The 24,270-nt window shown below is 48.7% G+C and overlaps 1 protein-coding gene across 1 annotated transcript in view; it reads right to left on the bottom strand.

Annotated features, from left to right (window-relative positions):
- The window catches only part of CAPN8 (calpain 8), a 72,689-nt gene that overhangs the window by 19,446 nt on the left and 28,973 nt on the right, over positions 1 to 24,270 (bottom strand). The window contains exons 3-11 of the mRNA XM_035280675.3: positions 17,766 to 17,884; positions 17,117 to 17,250; positions 15,802 to 15,970; positions 14,609 to 14,692; positions 12,036 to 12,121; positions 9,201 to 9,275; positions 8,294 to 8,454; positions 5,008 to 5,183; positions 1,264 to 1,275 (exon numbers count right to left, since the gene is read on the bottom strand). Of these exons, the coding sequence (XP_035136566.1) occupies positions 1,264 to 1,275; positions 5,008 to 5,183; positions 8,294 to 8,454; positions 9,201 to 9,275; positions 12,036 to 12,121; positions 14,609 to 14,692; positions 15,802 to 15,970; positions 17,117 to 17,250; positions 17,766 to 17,884 (1,016 nt within the window). The remainder of the gene's footprint in view (positions 1 to 1,263; positions 1,276 to 5,007; positions 5,184 to 8,293; positions 8,455 to 9,200; positions 9,276 to 12,035; positions 12,122 to 14,608; positions 14,693 to 15,801; positions 15,971 to 17,116; positions 17,251 to 17,765; positions 17,885 to 24,270) is intronic.

Below are 24,270 nucleotides of genomic sequence, written 5' to 3'. Positions count from 1 at the left end.
AGGGGATTGAGAAGCACATTCTAAGTTTGACAACTGTTGTCCTGAAGGCCCCCAGCACTTGCAGAGCACAGGATCCAGGGTGACACATTGAGGACACTGCAGGATGCTGCTGAAGAAAGCTCCATTGTGTGGCACGTCACCTCTCACTCGTGTAAATGGGGTATTTCTGATGGGAACTACCGTCACCCAGACTCAACTTAGCTTTGCTTTTAATTATTTTCTAGTAGTAATGAGGTAGGAGGTGGGACTCAACTCCCAGCAGGATGCTTGACCAGATGGAACATTAGCGGAAGCAGGGAAGAGGTAAAAGCACCTCTCTGTAACACATACCCACCCCGGTGTGCCATATCAGTTTACTGTTGCCATGGCAACATCCACATGTTACTGCCCTTTTCCATGGCAACAACGTGACAACCCAGATGTTAACACTCTTTTTCTAGAAATTTCTGCATAATCTGCTCCCTAATTTGTGTATAATTGAAAGTTGGTATGAATATGGCCGTGGAGCTGCCTCTCAGTGGCTACTCTGGGCTCACTGGCTGAGGTAGCCCTGTTCCCGCAAGGACCTCTGCTGCTGCTGTACACTGCCACTTCAGTAAAAGTTGCTGTAAATACCACTGGCTGGCCCTTGAATTCTTCCCTGGGTGAAGCCAAGAACCTTCCCAGGCTAAGCTACCGTTTGGGGGCTCACCTGTCCTGCATCGGTAAGAGGTATTTGCTCTAAATCAGTCACTTCCTGGTCTGTTCCCTCCATTATCAATAACACGCACTTGTGAGCCAAGGGCAGGTGGACCAGCAGTCTGCAGACCTGGACCAAGGCCACGGTGTATGCCTTGGGGTTTGTCGGCACATGCTTCATGGCCAGCCAAGCTTGAAAACCCAGAAGAACCGGGGGAAAGCTGCAGCAGGGAGGACACACCTCTACATAACTAGTGCAACTGACCCCAGCTGGAGGAAGCCCGGATAGAACACTGGTCCTCAAGCCTGGCTGCCCATTGGAATCGCATTGTTCAGACCACCGGGGGCAGGGGCGGAAAGCTCACCACTGTTCTTCCATGAGGGCCTGACAGACGGGACTTGTGATGGTCCTTACCCACTCTCAGAGCTACCAGCCTACGCGTGTGGTTTGATTCATAAGTGGATCATGTGAGAGCCGTGGAACAACCAGCTTCTATCACAGGAAAGATGCTGCTGGCTGCCCATCCTGAAGGCAGCCAAGCTACTTCTTACCAAAGGAAGAAATCTCTGTCACTGCTCACATACCTCCTTGGGTACCTGTGGGGCAGAATAAAAGAGGAGGTCACCTGAGAGCTCCAAGGTCCTCCTTCGGCTCCTTTTCCTCCCTCCCCATGCCTTGCAAACAGACTGTGCAGTCCCGGGCCACTGAGGAAGATGTGTGTGGTAAAGTGAGACACCAGTCAGCATTTCGGAAACTGGAACATAATTGACGAATTTCAAGGTCATCTGTAAACAGAATCCTAGAAATCCGGTGGGGCCCCACCAGATTTCTACGTTCTTCTTTCTTACTTTTCTAGTTATAGAATCTACCAAGATCTCAAATTCCTCATGAGTAATAGCCTTGGAGTTTCAATGAGAGCTAATGTCTTCTTAGCAACTTCCGGACCTGGCGTCCGAGATCAAGGGCTTGAGCAGAGTGGGGGAATCTCACTCGACCTGCACCATGGTTTATTCTGCCCTTGGCTATGGTGAAATGGGCAAGAACAGGCACGTGGCCCGAGCTGAGCCCATCGGAGACTTACTTCTCTGGGATTTCTGAATTGGAAACAGAAGGGGCTCCTTTCTTAATGCTGGTGATATTAGGGATGAAGAAATGTGGACCAGAACAATGTCATCAGCACTAGAGAGGAGAGGCGGAGAGAAAGAATCCCGGCAGCTTCCGAGTCCCTTGTCCCAAGCATCCCTCTCCTTCCCTTGCTTTGGTCTCATGAGCTGGTACATACTTTTCACTAGCCTAGCTCGAGCTGGGCTCTACTATAGGAACTGGAAGTGTTGACTCCCACAAGACAGTAGCTCTCACATCCAAAGTTAGAGCCTCCCCATGCCTGGGGCTCCTATGCCAGGCTAGAGAAAAGGATTCAAACTCCCTACTTTGTCCCTTTCCATCCTTTGTCCCTTCCACATAGGCCCTTTTAGTCAGAAGACCAGGATCGCCATTGTTTGTGGCTTAAGTCTATGGCCAACTGCCTACAACTCTGAGAAATGGCAACATTACGGAAAATTTGGACCCACTGGCATGCTCACTTCCGGAGCCCTCATGTGTCATTGGCACCAGAGGTAGAAGAGTCTAAGGTCACGGCCACTCCTCTAATTTTGAGTGTAAAACCAAAATCACCCATGCAGAGGCCTCATAAGTATCTGCCTCTAGGCTCCTGGCCCCACAGCCTTTACACACCCTTGGCAAGGGCTTTCCTCACCATGCTGGCCATGTTTCCATAAACCACTTGGCCACCTCCACTGCCATCAATATGCTCCAGATCCACCCTGCCAAGATCACACAGCAGGAACTAAGCCAGGCAGGTGGGCCCTCTTGGTGGCACAAATCCAGAGCAGCAAGGTAAGGGGGCAGGTCTTAGCCACTGCCCACGGTGGATGGAAAGAAATGGTCATCTTTGAAATGCAGGATGCTGACTGCAAATGACAGGCTGGCCCTGCGGGAGCTGTCATCACCACAGGAAGATAAAGGGGAGAGAGAGGAGGGCTCTTTAGCCTTTAGAGGAACCTGACTGTTCTCAGTGAGTGGCAGTTTTTCAACCTCAATCCAAACTCCAATTAAAGCAAGAGGAGGGAGATACAGCAATAAAAATATGGCACCCGCCCCTGCAACCCCAGCTACTCCCTATAACCTCAGCTACTCCCTATACCCCCAGCTACTCCCTATAATCCCAGCTACTCCTGATACCGTCTTCACCTGACTTTTAAACTGCTTTCACTTATGGATAGCATGCTCTAAATTATATGCCTGTGGCCCTATGAAGAAGGACCACAGATCACGTACACTGGAATATTTTATAAGCAGCTGTAATTTGATGACTGAAACTGATATGCTTTATATATTATTTATGAGTGCAAATGTCATGCCACACAAAGCTATTTCAGTCCTTTTGAAAGAATGCTTTGTTGGTCTGGTTATATAATGTAGGCCTGGCTGGGCCCAGTGGCTCATGCCTGTAATACCAGCACTTTGGGAGGCCGAGGCAGACAGATCACCTGAGGTCAGGAGTTTGAGACCAGCCTGGCCAGCATGGGTGAAACCCCGTCTCTACTAAAAATGCAAAAATTAGCCAGACATGGTGGCGCACACCTGTAATCCCAGCTACTCAAGAGGCTGAGGCAGGAGAATCGCTTGAACCCAAGAGATGGAGGTTTCAGTGAGCCAAGATCACACCACTGCACTCCAGCCCTGGGGGACAGAGTGAGACTCCATCTCAAAACAAAAAAAGTAGGACCGATGGATGAAGAACTGAGTAGCCCACTCAGTAGTCATGCCCACCTACTATCAACTCTCCAAAACCACCACTTAACTTTCAAGCTCTCAACAAATGTCTTTCTGGCTGGAATGCTCTCCCTTGAAATCCAGCTAATCTTTCAAAGTTCTCATCAAAATCTCCTCCTCCAGGAAGCTGAGGTGACCCCAACCCAATTGTGTCTGGTCCCCATTACAGCAAATCTGACTTTCTCTGTTGCCAGTTGAGTGTGCATCTGACTTTCCACTTCAGATTGTGAGCACCTCGAGGACAGTATATTTCTCCATGTCCTCAACTTTCAGCACAGCGTCCAGCACATAATAGGTGCTCATTAAAGTTTGTTGAATTCATGCGCATATACTAAGTGCCAAATCAGATTTTTAGCTCTGCACAGAGAATCTGGCCTTGTGCTACTTACATTCTAGGTGGAGATGAAAGACCTAAGCTGGAGTAGAATGGGAGCTTATTTATTTGCAATTCCTTTTACCTGCCATCAATTAGCAATTATTTTCCAACACCCATTCTTCAGTATAAAATACACTTGCATGCTCGTGCATGTGCAGGCATACACACATACACCATACACCCTAAACTCTAAAGCCCTAAGTTCCAGAATATGAGAAATATATGGGGGGGAGGGTTACGAATAGGATCTTGAAAACTGTACTATTTCCTTGCTGGTTTCTTATTACTATATTTTTTTCATACATTAATTTATACTGAGATATTGGGCCTCTGGCCAGCTCTTGGTCTTCCTGATTAGAATTATATTTTTCCCGAGAAACGTTTTTAACAAAATCGGTTTAAAAATAAGCAGCATGAGCCCCTCTGGGATTTGTTATAAGGAGTCGTTGCCTGTATAAAAAAGTGAATTCCAATTTGTTTCCGGCTGAACTTCTTAAGACACAAAGGTCTTGCTTTAACATATCCGTGAGGCTGTTGAGTCTGTAGAGGGGTGGCTGCCAGGCAAACTGGCACATTGAGCCAGGGCCTGCAGCGTGAGCCCAGAGCCGGCTGCGCTTCTGAGTCCAGAGACACCAGAACAGAGAACAGGCACGTGGTTTCCATCACCCCGGCTCAGGCCCTGTGTGCTCCAAGTGTCTCAAGGCCTCCCAGGGAAGAGTTGCCTTTGGCTTCCATAGCCAGCCTCCTTCCCTGACTCAGTGATGCCCCTCCTCCTCTTTGTGTCACCTCAAGTGCCTTATGCCCCCATGTTCTGGGCTCTGGTCTCTGGGGAAGCGCGTACTTGGAAAAGAGCCTAATGAACACATGTACAGGCAAAGGTTAACGTATTACACATCTCGATGTTAACAGCAGAGACTTAAGCCATAGGAATGAATTTCTAATTGTGGAATTCAGGCCTCAGGAAGGCCATTGGGAGAGGTATATAGGGAGCAAGAACACTTCTCGATTAGCAATACTCCAGCAATAGGAAAAATGTGCTCTGATGACTGGCCAAGATCAGATATTCAGCCCCAAAACATCAAGTGTGTAAGGAAGGACAAACCCAGCCCAGCAGTACCTGGTAGACGGCATAGCCGATGCTAAGCATGCCCTGTCCCATCCTCTTCTGTCGCCTGCGATTTTTCTGCATCAGACCCAGCAACACCGTACAGCAGGGTTCACCGACGCTCTCCTCCTGGTCCTCATCCACTTCATCCAAATGGATTTTGAACTGGGGATTGGTCCAGTAAGTGGCTGGAAGTCACCCGGGTCATGGTGGTTTCCCATGTAGCAGGTGAGGAGATGAGGAAGAATAAAGTAAAAGGGAAGAAGCTTGATCATCCTCATGAACGCACAGCTCTGTCCAAACCATGCCTAGTAAGCAGGGCTCAGAATGTGTTCTTGACAAGGCGGTCAGGCATTTCCTCCTACCTCCCTCTGCATCCAGACAAACACAGACATATCCCATCGCATTTGGAAATGTGTGCTTGTCCATTTGATCAACTTGGAACCCAGAAGTGCTTGATTGATCACTTTTCTTTACAGTAGGATTAATATTTAGGATCCCCTGATCCAAGGGCTATATTGAACGGCACTGCCCCCAAAACTTCCTGGGGAAAGATTTAATATCACCTTGCTCTCAGCACTTGACCTGTGAAAGGCAAACCCACCTTCTACAGGAAGGAAGATCTCTGGGCAAAAAGCAGTCCCCAGGACAGAAGAGGAGAAAGTCCCAGAAGAGACTAGCTACCAAGGAGGTCTCTGCCTGACACTATAAAGACGCCTGCTCTTGCCATCTGATTGACACCTGTTCTCCCTCTGAGAGGGCCCCAGCTGCAGAGCACTGCCTGCGGTACCCCTGAGAACTAATCTGCTCTCCATCATCCCAGGGGCCTCACACGATGGCTTCAGTGTTGTAGTCCACTGACGAGACACACTTCCTTCAAGAGAAAGTCATTTAATAATGCATGAGGAATCACAACTGGCAATTAAGAAGCAGTCCTGCTATACCACCTATGGCTACTGAAAAAACCCTTCATTTCAAAGATGGCTTTTCTCAAATCTCTCCTAACAGTAACTACACAAGCCAAGACACAGAGAGGTCAAAATGATCATCCAAGGACACGCAGCAAGTCTATGGCAGAGTCCAGGGGCAGAGCATAATTGCAGAAGACAGGCCTGACAGCTGGCTCCACACTAGGGCCTCAAGAATTTCAATAATGATGTGTCTTGGAGGAAAGAAGAAGTGGAAGGGCGTGGGACACTCACGTCCTTTGAAGAAGAGTCTAACTTGAAAAATTACAAGGCATTCACAGGTGACCAAGAGCCACTGATGGTCATTTTTCTTTACAGTAGGATTACGCACTCAATTTCACCCTCCCAGAATCCCCACTTCCAGTTTTTGTTGTTGTTTTTGTTTTAGGGCACATGTGTATGGATTTTAAAGCCAGATATCTGTGGATTCCAGAGGAGACAGGAAAAAATCTGTAATCGCCTATATTTCCGTCATTACCGAAGGGCAGGAACAATCCATCTCTTCCTGACAGCTACCTGGTGGCACAGATGGGATTGTGATTTGGTGCATGCAGATACCTTGGGCACTCCCTACAGTTCTGAGCTCCCAAAATGATCCGTGCAAATTTCCTACACATTTTCTAAGAGCTTGCTAATGGTGAGCATATTTTAATTTCTCCCAAATGCAATATTATGCAATCCTTACATGTTTTGTTTATTCCTTAACAGTACTGGAGGAAGAGAATGGGCCATAAAAATAATACATCCCATTTATATAACGCTACACGGTTCACAAAGTGCTTCCCTACACACTCTGTGTTCCAATGCTCACTGTGACCCAGTAAGGTTGGGAGGTCAAACCCCATCTGGAGGATAGGAAACTGAAGCTCAGAAGAGGGAAGCGCCCTTCCCAGGGTCTCACAGATGTCAAATCAAGCAACTAGGGCAGGATGTGGACCCCCTCCTTTTTATCTGATCCACACTCTGGTCACAGCTGCCTGAACTGAGAGCTTTGGGTCGGATCGGGGATGAAAGAAGAGAGAACTTGCCGAGACCCAGCACTGCACCCAGGAGGGGTTTTATTCTAACGCTGCTTCCCTAGCAGTGAGCACAGCCCTGCAGTGAGCTCTGTCATGTGAAGAAAGTGACTGGCCCTGCCCCATACGCTTACAGTCTAAAGTCAATCAACAAATCAACAGCAAACCAGGCAGGGAGCATGGGGAGCGGGAGGTGAACAGTGGAGAGAGCAGGTTTTGCTTTTCTTCATTTCTCCTGAGAGATGGGGGGCAGTTTTCCCGAGTTTCTTCATCAGGTGCCGCCTCAGCTGATTCATCCTAGGAGGAGCCTACACAGGGACACATTAGTGATCTTCTGCGAGCCAGGAAAGCTTCACACTTTTCATCAGACGAGGACCCGAAGTTAGTGCAGAAGCCATGCTTTGCACCAGAATATCTCCACCAGGGACTGAGTCCCCGTGACATGCACGCCCTGTGTGTGGCCATCACGGCCCACGCTGGCTTTGCTCCTCCACCACCAACTCAGGCACAAACGCACAGTGAAACAGCAGCTCTCATGGATGCAGGCTATTGGAAAGGCAGCTGTTGTACCTGTGTTCCCCTAGCGCACCATCAGCCATCCTGTTCCAGAGCTCAGCGGGATGACTGTCAGCCAGCTGGGTAGGGGGAGTGGGGAGGAAGGGGTGAAAGCCCAAGGGAAGAACAGGAGGCCTTACTGTGAGGTGCCAAGAGCGGGGTTAGTGTGGTAAGCATGTCCTTTAGGGCAGGGGGAGTGGGTGAAGCAGGGATGGTTTGAACACACAGTTCAGGCCTCAGCTGAGCAGCTGGAGAGCTACCGCCCACCCTCGCAACCCTGGCCTCCAAGCCCTAGGGAGAAGCAGGGCCTCCAGAGGGTCCCAGGAGTCAAAGGACAAAGTCCAAAGGCTTTATCCAAAGATGAACATATAGGGCCAGGCACAGTGGCTCACAACTGTAGTCCCAGAACGTTGGGAGGCCAAGGTGAGTAGATCGCTTGAGCCTAGGAGTTCGAGACCAGCCTGGGCAACATGGTGAGATCCTATCTCTACAAAAAGAAAATTTTTTTTAATTAGCCAGGCATGGTGGCATGTGCCTGTGGTCCCAGTTACTTAGGAGGCTGAAGTAGGAGGGTCACTTGAACCCAGGAGGTGGAGTTTGCAGTGAGCAGAGATCGCGCCACTATACTCCAACCTGGACAACAGAGCAAGGTCCTATCTCAAAATAGACACATAAAATACCAACAAAAAATATATAAAGTGACCCAGCTCAGGTAGGACAAGCCAGACAAGGTTGGGCCAAGGCAGCCCTTCACCTTACCTGGGTAGTTCTGGCAGCCCCCGGCTGTGGAGCCCCGGGTCCAGCGGCCATTGAATAGGACCAGGTTCCACTTGTGCACCTCCTCGCTACTCAGAGAGTCCGGGGACAGGTTACAGATCTCCAACCGAGAGAATTGCCTCAAGAAATCTGAAAATGACATCCTGGGGGCAAAGGCACCAGAGGGCTCTCAGTGAAGAGGGCTGGGCTGGAAAGGTGATTGAAGGCACGCTTTCCTGGCACGGGAAGGAGCCGTGACACAGGCCCTAGGGGCCATGGGCTGACACGATCTTTTCTACAGCCCACCGATACAAATATGCAGAGACAACAGTCCACAGTCATCACTATTACTAGCTTCTTGGTTCTTGTAGGGAGCCCCCCTCACATATCTCACCAAGCAAGCAAAGCGCCTGGACTGCAAACGGCAAAGACCCCAGGAGGTCATCTGAACACAGCCTCTGCCTTTAGATTGGGTTAAGTCTAAGCTCACAAGAGGTTTCTTTCTGTTTAATTCTGAGTGATGTCCAGCTGAGCCGTATCATATTCAAGGAATATCCTTATTACCTTCCTTAGCTCACTAGCAAAGGAAGTTATCTCATACTGATGGTGGGTAAATGTTCGCTTGGAGAGATAGAAACAGTGCTGTCAGTTCACTGGAAAGGTAACAGAACTGAGAAAGACAGGCTGGTAGCTAAGCCAGGCTGAGGGCCCAGATGTCATGAATTCAGTGCTTTAGACGTGCTGATATAGAGGTGGAATCATACCAGGACAAAAGGAGGAGAAGAATGAATTCACCCTGGTCAGGAAACATGTCACCTTCCTGGAACACCTAGAGACTGGCTGCACCCACATCAGAATGAAAAGGGACCCATCACCAAGGGCACAGCGCTTCAGCAGAAAACGTTCTCACCAGAATTCTCCATCCTCAACTTTCTTGTCCAGCTCTTCCTTCTGCCGGGGGTCTATGTGATTCCACTCCGGTGCACTGAGGGGCAAACAAGGTGGTCACTCCTGAGAGAGTCTACACACAGGGCAAGCTGAGCAGCTGGAGAGCTACCGCCCACCCTCGCAACCCTGGCCTCCAAGCCCCAGGGAGAAGCGGGGCCTCCAGAGGGTCCCAGGAGTCAGAGGACAAAGTCCAAAGGCTTTATCCAAAGATGAACATATAGGGCCAGGCACAGTGGCTCACAACTGTAGTCCCAGAACGTTGGGAGGCCAAGGTGAGTAGATCGCTTGAGCCTAGGAGTTTGAGACCAGCCTGGGCAACATGGTGAGATCCTGTCTCTACAAAAAAAATATATATATTTTCTTTAATTAGCCAGGCATGGTGGCATGTGCCTGTGGTCCCAGCTACTTAGGAGGCTGAGGTGGGAGGGTCACTTGAACCCAGGTGCACCACTTGAAGCTCTTAAGCTTCCCCTAAGAGCCATAAACAAAATAGCAAAAGCACCGCAGGCAGAGAGAAAGACAGGATGCAAAGTGTGAGGTGAGCACCGTCTGCGGAGGGACACAGACAGACCCAGGACACAGACTCCATGGGCACGAGCAGGGTGGCCTTGAACATGTGACGTGAACATTATGACTGAAACATTATGCTCTAAGTTTTACCCTCTAGGCAAATTTCACATTTCTAATTAAGACTCCCACGCCCCTGTTCACAAGAACAGGGAGGCCCAGGAGAGGACGTGGATGAGTTCTTGTCACAAGAGAGGCATGCACTTAGTACCTATTAGTCACTTGTCCCTCTGGCTTATCCAGCAGTCTGGGTTGAATATACTGACACAGTCTAACCAGCTCTGGGTACACAGACATGGTTCACTTCCTTACACCTGCAGGAATGAGAATCCAGCCCAGTTTTACATCACCCTGTGAGACCTCCTGCTGGTGGCCTTTCTAGGGCAATATCCACGCACGTTGTTCGAATGCCATCTCCGGCTTCCTGACCTGTACAAAGTTACGTGTTCCTGGAATATGCACGTGATGTCCAAGGAACCAAGCAGCATCAAGATCTGTCTAAAGAAATGCCGCCCTGAATGTCTGCAGCAAACCTAGGTGCCTTCTCTCCCCGGCATAGGAGCTGAGCACACTCCAGCCCAGCCTCTCCCTCCCAGCTCGGCTTTAAGACCCCAGGACTCAGCAGGAGCGTTCCCAGGGCCTCTTCAATTCATCGAAACATTCGTTTGATTAAAACCACATCTGGGAATGTGATTCTTATAAACAAAGATTAGGGCAGGAGTTGGAGAATTCTAGATCTGACCTATTGTTCTAATTGTGTTTTTTTTTTCTTTTTTAACTTTTGGTTTTTTTAAGTAAAATCTCACTAATCACTGGGCTGAGCTTAGGGGTGTCGCCTTAGAGATTCAGCGTCCTCTTTCTCCAACAGCTGACATATATAAATATCCCAGGCTGCGTCTCCAGCTTGACTGCCACCACCTCCCACCTGCTAGAGAGCGGGTGCTCAGGTGAAGGAGGGAAACTCAAGCCCTTTGAATAGCTCGGTAAACGGCTGCTGGTAAGAATGAAAAATGCTTCCTATAGGAGGCTCGTGTGTGGCCCTAGAGACATGTGTTTCTTCATGACACAACCCTGAAGGGAGTTACTGCAGCTCTGTGCAGTCATGAGCATCATGATGCTATGTTTAAATGTGGCAACAACCCCTTCGAAAGCCCCAGTGGCGTCACAGAGTTCCGACAGCACTCAAGGATTAAGAATGAATTGGGAAGAGGCATTATTGTTACCATTTTCATTTCTGGTGGTTCTTTGTCCATGAGACTCGCTGCTTCTTATTATTATTATTATTATTATTATTATTATTATTACTGAGACGAAGTCTTGCTCTGTTACCTACGCTGGAATGCAGTGGCACAATCTCAGCCCACTGCAACCTCCACCTCCCAAGTTCAAGCAATTTCCAGCTAATTTTTGTACTTTGAGTAGAGACAGGGTTTCATCATCTTGGCCAGGCTGGTCTCGAACTCCTGACCTCAATTGATCCACCCACCTCAGCGTCCCAAAGTGCTAGGATTACAGGCGTGAGCCACCATACCTGGCCGAGACTGGCTAATTCTAATTCTTCCACAACACTAGCCTGGCTCTCCCAAGCCAGCTGTGCTCACTGGACAGAAACCACTCCGTGCTTTCCATCCTCCTGCACCATGCAGACATAGATTCCAGGACATCACCACCTCTGACCAGCTTCCCCTCATCTGCAGAGAGACCTGCCCAAGAGGAGTCTCTCCAGTCGATGATCAAACATGCCTAGGGCATGAGCGAGTGCTGCTGCCTCATTCATCACTGCTGCCAGGACCCAGGGCTCCTAGGGTCAAATTTTGTTTTCTCAGCATCCTTGTTTCTTCTTGGTGCTGAGGGGTTTGGCCTTTGTCAGAGTGTCCAGTGTTTGTGGAGTGGAAAGAAACAGACTGTGAGTGATCGATTTGACCTTTGGACCAGCACAGTGTGGTGGGTAGAAAACACAAAAACCTTTCAGCATGAAGCAAAATTCGACAGAACTGCCAAAGTTTCAAATGCCAAAGCGAAAAGCCAGAATAGCAGCCTACAGCCCAGTGGTTTCTATTTTGCTTTTCCCAGCCTGGATGCATGTAATACTCTTTTCTGAACACACTATGTGATTTGCAGACAGGACGTGCTGCTGAACTCACTGTGACATCAATCTCATTATCGTGTGCTTTACACAACACCCTTCCGCAGAGGAAGAGAGGATTGGAGAAGCAGGGAAAGGACCTACTTGTCACTCCAGGCTCCCGACCACTCCACTTCACCCCATGGATTCCTGAGTCTGATCAGCTTCTCTGGATGGCCCTGGAAATCCACCTGCAAATTCCACACACAGAAAAGTGGCTGAATCACTATGTTCCAGTTGCTGTGCACTATGTGCGCACCTGAGAGGATCTGCATTAAGCTTTTCAAACATCCCTAAAGGACCACATTTTTATTTTCCTTTAACACATCTTTTCAGGCTTTGGCCAAGTGCTCTATTTTTCATAATTTGTTTGAATAAATGAAGAGCGAGTCTAGCCCCAAAACAGGTTTATGTCTGCTTTAACTCAGATTTAGATTTTATAGTTGACTAAGGTTGACTAAGCTCTTAATACATGAGATCTAATGATTGAAAGAGTGCCCTGCAAACAAACAGCAAAGCACGGCAGTTAACATTTACTGAGCAGGTGCCACAGACGAGGTCTTGTGCTCAGTGTTTAAGACGCGTTATTGTCTCGTTTCACTCTCACAATTCTGAGAAGACACAGAGTTATCTTCATTTCATAGCTCAAAAATCTGAGACTTAGAGAAGTTATGTTATCCATAATTATCTAGTTAGTAAGTGGTGGACACAGGCCGGGGACCCAGGCAGTCTGTCTCCAAAGCCCATATCCCTAAATCCACATATACTGCTTTCCCGTATTTATTGAACACTCAGGTATAAGCCCCTTGCACCCCTGCACAAACACCCATTCACACATGCACACATGAACTGCGCAGACTGTTAGGTCTTCATGGCCTTCATTCCCTGTGTATTCCCCAACTCGCCCAGCCCAATGTTTACATGTATATGTTCAATTCCCATTGATGAGATTAACTTCATTAAAGAGCATATCTGGGCCAAGCACGGTGGCTCAGGCCCATAATCCCAGCACTTTGGGAGCCCAAGGCAGGCAGATTGAGAGGTCGGAAGATTGAGACCATCCTGGCCAACATAGTGAAACTCCATCTCTACTAAAAATACAAAAAAAAAAAATTAGCTGGGCGTGGTGGCACGCGCCTGTAATCCCAGCTACTCGGGAGACTGAGGCAGGGGCACTGTCTGAACCAGGAAGTTGAAGGTTGCATGCCACTGCACTCCAGCCTAATGACAGTGAGACTCTGTCTCAAAAAAAAAATAGTATATTTATGAAACACAAACACCTATTATGAGCATCTATTTCATTTAACTCTATTTATTTATTTATTTATTTATGAGTCGGGGCCTCTCTCTGTCACCTAGGCAGGAGTGCAATCACTGCAGGCTCAACCTTCCAGACTCAAGCAATCCTCCCTCCTCATCCTCCTGTGTAGCTAGGTCTACAGGCATGCCCTACCACGCCTGGCCTATTTCACTTGAATAAATAACAAGAGGTGGGACATTCATTGCATTTCACTTTCTGTCTTGGCCTTTGGGAAGCCCAAAGCAAAATTAATTTCTCAATTATAGCACTGTCTTCAGCCTAGCTTGATGTGTTTTACCAGAGTTGTATGGTTTTATTGTGTCTGTTCTTTGAATGGTAAAATTGGGCAGGGCAGCTCACACCTGTAATTTCAGCACTTTGGGAGGCCAAGGCAGGAGGATAGCTTGAGCCCAGGAGTTCAAGACCAGCCTAGGCAACATAGAGAGACTCTGTCACTATGAAAATTAAATAAATAAATAAATAAATAGCCAGGCATGATGGTGCTTGCTTGTAGTCCCAGCCACTCGGGAGGCTGACACAGGAGGATCACTTGAGCCTAGGAGGTCGAGGTGGCCGTGAGCCAAGATCGTGTAACTACAGTCCAGCCTGGGCAATGGAGCAAGACCCTGTCTCTAAATAAATAAATAATAAAATAAAATAATTGTAATTCACCTAAAATCCTTTTTGAAAGCTGACACAATGCAGGAAATAAAAATAATGAATAGTATAGCCCATGTCTTCTCCTTGGGTTGGAGAGTGAGGAATACTTCCATTACTACACCCTACCCTGAAAGCTGTGACTACTGCCCCTTTTCCCTTTTTGGAATTCTGTGAGTTCCCACTGTTTTGCCCATACAAACATATTTTTTGGAATGTCTGCAGAATCTAACTGACAATCTCTACAGCTTTCCTGGCCTCCTCTAAGGAGAGGGCTTGCATTTAGTTAGAACTTATTGAGCAAAAGCTCAGAGAGGTTATGTTGTCCATCTTCAAGTGAGGATGAGTCAGAAGAGACCTTCTTTTTTTTTTTTTTTTCATTCTTTAGAAAAAAAATTTTTGTGATGTCTTACTGTGTTGCCCAGGAATGGTCTTGAACTCATGGCCTCAAGTAATCTTCCCACCTCAGCCTCCCAAAGTGCTGGGATTACAGGCGTGAGCCACTGCACCTGGCCCGAAGAGCTGTTCAAATGAGCAAGAGCTAATGCACATCTGTGGTGTCAGGGGTTCTGTGCAGGCAGAGTGCACCCCAACATGGCGGTGAAGCTCAAAAGCCAATCCAAACCTTCTAGTAGTAATCACCTCTTTCCTCCTGCCAAGATGGCTTGGATTCATGGAAATATTATCACGTTACCTTCCCCTTCCTCCTGCCCAATTTTACCTCTTCGACTCCAGTGACAGAGTACGCGTGACTCTTAACCAACTTCTGGCTGGTGATGGCTTCTGCTTCAGCTGCACTGGAGACCTGGGTAGAGGAGAAAGTCCACTCTGAGTGGCTGACCCTGACCTCTTAGGGGCTGTCCGTGGAATGCTTTCCAAGGACACACTGCACAGCCACAGGGGGCTTCAGTGTGGGACTGGGGGTGCAGGTAAATAGAGTCATCTCCATCCAGACTCCCTCTTTAATTAGGCCTGCAGTTCCAGGCCAGTGCGGGTGTCTGCCAAGCCTGGAAGACAAGTTACCAGCCTTCAAAATGCCACCGAGAAACTGGGAAGTCATTTATTCTCTGAGAGCGACCCCCGGCTGCCTAAAGAAGACTAATTCTCCACGCTGCTGGTTCTGGACAGGTCCCAGTCCTCCAAGGTTCTCCCTGAGTGGGTCCTTATTGTCTTTACGATTTCCCCAGCACCCCTCCCCCATGCCCCATACCACCCCTCCACCAACAGCACACGTCTCCTGCTGGGGTTTGCAGAGAGAGGAGAAACGGAGAATCTTCTCACTTTGTGGATTACATTTCTAAAATCACCAGTAAGGATGAGAGAGGAAGACAGAGCAGCCGGAGGGCAGCTGGCCACAGGATTCTGAGGTGGTGACGGGGCCTCAGGGCCGGGGGCCTCCAGCCTCTGGTTTCCACAGCCACCTTGGAAATCCACACAGCTCAGCCTCCTGTCCGGCCACAGCCTCTGGTTTCCACAGCCACCTTGGAAATCCACACAGCTCAGCCTCCTGTCCGGCCACAACCTCTGGTTTCAGAACTTCTTCTCTTTTCTTCAGGGATCTCAAGATCCATCAGGTGTCATCAGTCATCACATTTGTTTTCCAAACCTCAAGGTTATTTAGCAAAAAGGAGGTAGCAAATGTGAGGCGGAGGACCAGGGATCCTAGACTATGTTCCTAGGGCCATTCGAGCAGTGCTGAAGGGCTCTAACAGTGGGAGGGAAACTGAGGCTCCTGCAACGCCACTACCCTGCTTGCTTCCTACCCACTAGTTACGTCTTCACCAGCCCCTTCAGTCCTAGACTCTGCTCTGACCAAAGCCTTCCTAGGCCTCTCTGCCCTGTCTCATCCCTTCCCTACCATACAAGGGGTGGCGGTGGCGAGGAAGGAGGCAGCACAGAAGCCACATGGCTCACATCAATGGAGCAGCCCAGCAGAGACCCCGCACGGAGGGCCTTCCGGATGATCTGATACAGATTGGCTGGTGGCTTCTTCAGGTCATAAAACTCAGAGATGCCACCTGTGAAGTCCTCAAACCCCTCCACTGTGGAACCTCCAGCAAGAGCCTCATAACAACCGTTGAGCCTATTGGAAAAAAAAGAACACATGCACCATTAGCACCCCCAGTAAGGAGACATGCGGGCTGAGGACAGGGACAGCACTAGGACGTACTGTGACCTGGGAGAGAAAGGAGGGCTCTTTGCCCACTTTGCCTATGGACCAGGAAGGTGCTAAGGCCATCGTTTTATGTGGCCAACTCAGTACTTCACTAGGAACTGAACTTAGCCAACCTCTCTCCTGTCATCCGCTCCTGTACAAAGCCAAGGACAACCCCTCCAGGACCAACACCAGTTGCTTGGATTCCTGGGGCTGGGGGCACGGATGGGGAGGAGGAGAACTTTTCCTCAAGGCTGAAAGGGATCTACTGAGGCTTGCTGGGAAACAGGACTAGAAAGGAACTGGGGTTTCAGAACAGGGTATCAATAAACAAAGCAATTAAAAGAACCCCCAGGCCAGGCACGGTGGCTCACGCCTGTAATCTCAGCTCTTTGGGAGGCCAAGGTGGGAGGATCACGAGGTCAAGAGATCAACCAACATGGTGAAACCCCTTCTCTACTAAAAATACAAAAATCAGCCCGGCATGGTGGCATGCGCCTATAGTTCCAGCTACTCAGGAGGCTGAGGCAGGAGAATCTCTGGAACCCAGGAGGCAGAGGTTGCAGTGAGCTGAGCTGAGATCACACCACTGCACTCCAGCCTGGTGACAGAGTGAGACTCCATCTCAAAAAAAAACCCAAAGACGGTTTTGAACATCAAAGACCAGTGAGAAGACCTCCTGAGCAAAAAGCAGAGTGTTGAGTTTGGTACCTAGTACCTTTTTTCATTATTATTATGCATCATTCTTTTAAACATTTACAATCCCCCAGGAACCTACCTCGGGATTTAAAAGGGGAAAAGCTCAGGCCCAGAGGGGCAGGGAGGCTGACCCACCCCAGCCCCACCAACATACATATTTACCCAGGGCAGAGCTGAGCTGATAAACTCCCCACCCAGATTTCTGTTTCTCTGAGTTACTGAAAAATGGTCTCTCTCCACAGTTCATGGGGGTCTCGATACTGGGAAAGACTTGGCCCTGATGCCCTGAGTTTGGGGTGTGAAGGAGATGTCGGGGGACAGGTGAGAGCTTTCAGGGAGGCTCTGGCGTCTCCCAGCTCCTGCTGCCCCACTTACTTGGCATAGGCTTTCTCCAGCAGGGCACTCCAGAATTCATTGCCTTGTTCCGAGTGGAGGAAGAGCAGCTGTCCGTTCTTGGTGGGCAGCCTGTCGTCAATGACCACCTCCACCCACTCTCCATACTGCCAGAACTGGGAGGAGGGATACAGCGGCAGTTCACATGAATAAGCAGATGTGTAAAGGGAGCCTCCCCAAGGGCTGCACACGGGGACTCCGTGCCATCAGTGTTTGAGTCTTGGCTCCATAGGAGCGGGATCTGTGTCTCCCTTATCTATACACACAGGAGATGCCACGGGAACCTGGGGACATCTACTCCAGGGTCTGCATTTGTGCATCAGGGAACTGGCCCAGCACCACCCAGTGGCAGCAGGAAGTGATGGAGACCCACACCTCCTGACCCTCCGTGTACAGTGCTGTCCTCAAGGCCACGTGGCCTGGGGAAGCTGGCAAGGGGGTAGATGTTTGGATGTCAGATGGACGCATTAAGGCGGAGGTCCTCAGACTGAAGTGTGCATCAGAGTCACCCGGAGGATTGTTAAGACATAGGTCACTGCGCTCCATACCCAGAGTGTCTGCTGCAGTGGATCTGCGAAGGGGCCTAAGAGAACGGAAAGCAGCGACAAAGGCCCTGAGCAGAGCACAGTACCTGAAAATGAAAGACTCCCGCGTAGTTCTCCTGGAAGTTCTGGTCCCTGGGGACCACCCGGTAAAGCAGCTCTTCATTCAAGGTCAGGGAGGCCATGGCGGCCAGAAGCCAGCAGTTACCTGCACAGTGTTACGGAGAACACACATTGGTCAGGCCCGGCCTGCAGGGGCCCTGCTTTCCCTGACCCTGTCCCACTCAACTCAGAGTCCACGTCACCCCGTTCACTTCTAAGTCAGGTACAGTCTCCTCCTCTGGTGCTGGAAATGCACCCGCAGCCAACAGCTTCCCCTGCCTCCCTGGGATGTGCTTCCTCGGGAGTCAGTCCTCTGCTCCTCCCTGTGGCTGTCCCCCAACCACCATCACATGCTGGCCACTTCCTGGCTCCTATATACTTAGCCAGTGGAGTAGAAAATGAAAAGAAAAAAAAGAAAGAAAATTAGTCCCTGTGGTCCCTTATTAGCAGTTCTGATTAATTTGGTTGAGGAAAACATCGAAAGTGTTTATCCGATCTTTGATGTGTGCATGTGAGAGAGAGAGAGTGTGTGTGTGTGTGTGTGTGTGTGTGTGTGTGCGTTCCCTACCCTCCTGACCTTGGATAATGGAGAGCTGGCTCTGCATGCTCTGTTTACAGTATTGCCCTCCTTGTTTCACAGTTCACCATGAAAGCCTTGATGCCTCATGGCTCAAAGCTCCGTTGAGATATTGAGTAGCATTAAATCATCATAATTTGAGGCAGAAGAGATAAAAGTCAAGAGAGGTTAAAAATCTTGGGGTTTGGTGTTGGTCACATTGGAGATTCAAAGAAATGCAGAAGAAAACAGCAAACCCCTTTCTGTGCAAGTTGGGACCTCCCACACTGATGCCACTGAGTGGTGCTTCCGTGGGAGGCATCGCTGTCCCTTGCAGTGTCAACTTCAAAAGCGGCACAGGCCCCAGGCACCATGCCTATCTTAGCATCCTATGGTGAATCCATCATCTTGGAAGTGATGTAACTTTGCTCACCTCTATCTATTTGCTTATTCCACACCAACCGCTGAGCTCTCAGTGCGAAAGGCTATTGCATCTTTCTGGCCTGGTACTGCTTCTTTCCAGCTCCTCCGCAGATCCCTAGCTCCAGGAGTCTAAGATTTGATGAACAAGTCCCTGTTTCTCCTATTTGTTCCATTCAAACAGCTGCAAAATCCTGCCTGTGCATCTCAGCTTTTATCTTTCCCATACAGAAGATCTGAATCTTTTCGATGTGTGTTCACATGGAAGGCCCTTCAACCTTTTAGAGACTGTCTGTGGATCTTGTCTCTAAGTGTTCTTTTAACACTGTGGTCAGAGCTACATACATATTCTAGGTATGAACACATTTGCTCAGAAAACCCATTGCCTGAGCAAGCAGTAAGCCAGGAGCCCACATCTGAGGAGCGTCATCTCCATCATCACTCAGAATTGCTCCTTTGCCAGGTCATCCTGGAAAGCCCTGGCCTCTGTCTGCCTGGGTCTTTCCCAACAAAGAAAGAGGTTCATGATCTGACCCCAAATTAATTAATCTCTCTCTCTTTCTCTCTCTCTCTCTCTGTCTCTCTCTCTCTCTCTCTTCTCTCTCTCTCTCTCACACACACACACACACACACACTCATTTACTTTCTTTTCCTGTAAGAGACAGGGTCTTGCTCTGTTGCCCAGGCTGGAGTGCAGTCACCGTCACAGCTGGCTGCAGCCTCAAGTTCCTAGTCTCAAGCATTCTTCCCACCTCAGCCTCCCAACTCACTGGAACTACATGTGCATGCCATCATGCCCAGTTAATTTTTTAAATTTTTTTCTTAGAGACAGGGTCTTGGTATGTTGTCCAGGCTGGTCTTGAACTCCTAGACTCAAGCAATCATCCCATCTCAGCCTCCCAAAGTGCTGGGATTACAAGCGAAAGCCAGCAGGCCTAGCCATATTACTTTTTGAAGAGCTCTTCTGATCCAGGAGGCAACCTGCTTCCTGCCTCACTCTCTCCAGGATCTCCTTCACAGATAAACACTATCCTCCTAATGGCAACAGAGCTCCTCGGTGAGACTAGTCCTGTTGGCTGAGGGAAATAAAGCTGGTTGATATGGACGGACTGGCATGAGTTTTGTTGCTTCTCACCGAAGCAGCCTCAAGCAGGGCAGTGTCTCTTATTCAAAGGCAACTTCCAAAGCATGAGCAAAATAACTCAGTTTCCTCCTCCTACCCAGCTCCTCTCAACGCAGTTTTCTTCTGTGATCGTGTCACTCCTCTGCTTGAAATCTTGCAACTGTCCCCCATTGCTCACCAATGAAATACAACCTAACAGGGCACCGGCATCCTTCACAATATGACTGCAACCTAATTCTGCAGTCTTTTTCCCGTTAGATTCCTGCTATGAATCTAATCTCCCAATCAAACTCAGATATGTACAAAACATACCCTGGTCTTTTTCACTGCTGTGTTTTTTCTTATTTCTTCCCTCTCCTTGCAAACTTCTTGCTGAATCTTACCCCTTCTCCATGAAGCCTTCTCTGATGCCTCCTTCCCCCGCAGCCAGAAGTCACCTCCTTTTTGGGATGTATTTTAAAGACCTTATTTACGCTTCTTGTGCAGAGTTAACACAAGCTGCCTCGGATCACAGACTGGCCTCAAAACTCCATTCATGCATCAACTCCGTGGCAGACCTTTCCTTGCCTCTACCCCGGCCTATCTCACCAGCACCATGTCCCTCCTCCTTGCACCTCCCCAGCAAGTTCTAAAGCCACTTGGTCACATCTGTTTGTCTCTCTCCTCCATCCCTCACTGATCTCTTCCTGCTCAACGGATGTTTGATGAATAAAAACAAATAAACAGATGACCACGTGCATCAGGGAATCATATTTTGCTTTTCTGCAAATCTCCAACAGCATCTTGCATATATTTGCACCTCAACCTCCCAGGCCTGTGGGGAAGTGGCATTCGACAAGAACCTGCATGGAACCTGACAGATTTCACCTCCACCAGCATCAGGCAGAGAGAGATAAACAAGGCAAGACAAGCACAGAAGCCCAGTCCTCTGGGGAGTGGAGGGGGTGACTGCTCTGCAACATCTCTGAAGCAAGTGGCTTCTCAAAGGGATGAGAGCAGCCACACAGCCCTTATTACTGGGCGTGGTCCTGGCTCCCTTCTGATGTGGAGGTTCTGGCTCCCAGTCTGAGCTTCTTCCGACAGCCTGCCCAGAGCACCCCCTAGGCATTGTAATTCAAGGCACAGCAACAAAATGTCCCTCCACTGCTGACATCAAATGAGGTAGCCCAGCTGGAGGAGAGCTTCATTTTCTCTTCATCTGCCTCACTCCTGACATTTCACAGGGTCCACCTGCCTCTTGCGAGTAAGTGCAGAGGCTCGAGGAGATGCCGTGGGTGTGTAGGCTTGGATCCTTGCCAGTTACCGCATGGAGTGTGAATGGATTGTCGTGACAAGAAGGCATTTTCAAAGGAATACATCCAAATGAGTGTGCTTCCCTTCAGAGTCCTCAGGAGGACGGACGTTTACTCTTATTCAGAGCATTTCAGAAACATGTTTGGGGACCTGCCAGCAGAAAAACAGCTTTGATCTTGGAGCATAGGTTTTGTTTGTTGTGTTTGTTTTGAGACAAGGTCTCACTCAGTTGTCCAGACGAGTGCAGTGGTGAAACCACAGCTCATTGCAGCCCTGACCTCCTGGGCTCAAGCAGTCCTCCCACCTCAGCCTCCCAAATTGCTGGGATTACAGGCATGCACCACCATGCCCAGCTAGTTTTCAAAATACAGAGATGGGGTCTCACTATGCTGCCCAGGACTGAACTCCTTGGCCTCAAGCAATCCTCCCACCTTGGCCTCCCAATGTGCTGGGATTATAAGCATGAGCTACCACACCTGGCTAATTTTCAATCTTTTCATTTTCAAAAGAAGTCAGGAGGCTTTGAGATCCTAGTTTGGTGGTAAATAAGGTAGACAAAAACACTGGGAAATACCTTGATAGACAAGTCCCTCCTCCCTGGCCACCTTCCACCTAGGGCTGCTCAGGGATTAGTTCTCACTCATGAGCTTTATGCAGAGGTGCACTCCATGAGAATTTAGGAAAGATTTTCATATCCTGATGAAATGGGGCAGACTTGGCTGGCGAGTCTTTTTTGCCCATTGCCCTTCCCCTTCTTCCCATCTGGAAAGTCCACATTGTGCTTGGAGGTGCAGAGCCGGCGTGCGACACCAAGGCTGCAGGTGCAAGATGAAAGTCAGCACAGGAGAGTGCAGAGCAGGGCACAGGGTGACTCTAGCTCTCCAAGAACATTATTAAAGTTACACTAGCCCCAGACGATCCACCTCTAGCTTTCTTGTTATAAAAAAAAGAATTTGCTCCCTATTTGTTTGAGCCACAACAGTGGGTTTTATGCTTCTTGTAGCCAAATGTTTTCCTACCTGACGCTACAAGAATGACTACAGAGTGATTTGGTACGCCCCATAAATTGGTTCTGAAAAAAAGAATTCCACAAAAGTAATTCCAAAATAATGTTGGGAATGGCAGTTCAAATATATACATTGCCCCATGCATTGGTTTGAATCTATTCTAGGGAGACTGGAAGACCTGGATGGGAATTCTGTGTCTGGTCCCTAAACAGGGACTATAGCAAATGCTCTCTTAAAAAAAAAAAAAAAATTATTTGAGAGGCCAAGGCAGGCAGATCACTTGAGGTCAGGAGTTCAAGACTAGCCTGGTCAACATGGTGAAACTCCATCTCTACCAAAAATGCAAAAATTATCCGGGTGTGGTAGCACACACCTCTAGTCCCAGCTACTTGGGAGGCTGAGGCAGGAGAATCACTTGAGCCTGGGAGGCAGAGGCTGCAGCGAGCCAAGATCATGCCACTGCAGTCCAGCCTGGGCAACAGAGCAAGGCGCCATCTCAAAATCAAAAAAAGAGAAAAGAATAAAAGAAATCCACCAGGAGACAATAATCCTGAATCAGACATTGTAAAAGAAGAAATCCCTTAATTCAAAAATTCCCTTTACACATTAAAATCAAAGCTTAAAGGTTTGGACGTCTAATGTTATTATAAATTATAGGTAGCAAGAACTCAAGCTATAGCTTAATGGAATTTCCCAAACACCAAGGAAAGAATTGGAGACACTTCTAGACTGCAGGTAGAAAGAAAAAAGAAGGAACGAAGAAAGGTCAGACATCAGATCCCTGCAGTAGCCCCTACCTTACCTTGAGGTCGAACAATGGCTGGAGTGGAAACAGGAGGAAAGCTGCAGAGAGTTTGAAGCAAAAGCCAAAGCCGAGAACACTTATGCCCTGCTTCCCATTCGGGAGTCCAGGAGCAGAGTAAAGACGGCACCCAGGAGCACCGAGGCAGAAGACGAGAGATGATGGAAACACCCCCGAGTCTCCTTCAGGTATCGTGTAAGACGGAGCTGAGGGCAGGGAGCAAAAAGTCAGGTCAATTCTATTGCAGAGGCTGTGGGGCGGACCTTGTGGGTCAGGCACTTGACAGAGGGCGTGATGTGTCATGTCTGCAGCAGTAAGGACCATCAGGTGGGGCTGAGTCAGCCAGGGAATGTCCACTGGACCCTGAGGAAATCAGGAAAAGAAACCATACAACGTGCCAGTCACATCTCTGGAGGCCAGCCAGGACCCAGAAGTCAGCACCAGGCTACACAGTGACTAGTGGGCTGCTCCCATTGATGGGAGGACATTGTTTGGCCTTCCTTATATCCAGGTACCATCCTGGGATGGTGGGGGAGGAACCAGACTTTACAAAGTGAGAAACCACGTGTCTTAGTCCATTCGCGCTGCTATAACAAAATACCATACGTTTGATGCCTTAGAAACAGCAGCACAACTCTGGAGGCTGGGAAGTTCAAGATCAAAGCACCAGCAGAGTTGACACGTGGCAAAAGCCCACTTTGTTCATTAATGGCTGTCTTCCAGCTGTGTCCTCAAATGGCAGAAGGGGCAAGGGAGCTCTCCAGGCCTTCCTTATAAAGGCGCCAAGCCCATTGATGAGGGCTTTGCCCTCATGACCTAACCACCTCCCAAAGGCCCTCCCTCCTAATGCCATCATGTTGGATGTTAAGATTTCAACATGTGAATGGGGGTGGGGGAACAGACACAAACATTCAGTCTATAGCACACTCAAATAGAATAATTGAAAGAAATATTTATTCCAAAGAGGAAAGAACTTGAAACAGGCAGAGGTATAATACCTTAAATGGGCTAGTTTACATCTCCCTCCGACTCACAGTCCATGGAAATTGGGGCTCCACAGCAAGCTGAGAATAGTTGAGCAAAATAATGAATTCTGTGCTGATTGCACATCTGAGTGTAATGTAAAAATTTTGACCCTGCTAATATATGCTTGTTTTATAAAAATCCCTCTTCAATATTTTATCACAGCTGAGGCATCCTTTGCCTACTCTTCCGCAGAAGGCTGCTCTAAATGTCTTTATACACAGGGAGCTATTTCAGCTCTGTACATTACCATGAAGCAGTCACAGAG

This window comes from Callithrix jacchus, chromosome 19, assembly GCF_049354715.1.
Source record: "Callithrix jacchus isolate 240 chromosome 19, calJac240_pri, whole genome shotgun sequence".
Lineage (NCBI taxonomy): Eukaryota > Metazoa > Chordata > Mammalia > Primates > Cebidae > Callithrix > Callithrix jacchus.
Note: the sequence above shows the minus strand (reverse complement) of the source record. Positions and strands in the feature narration are given on the sequence as shown.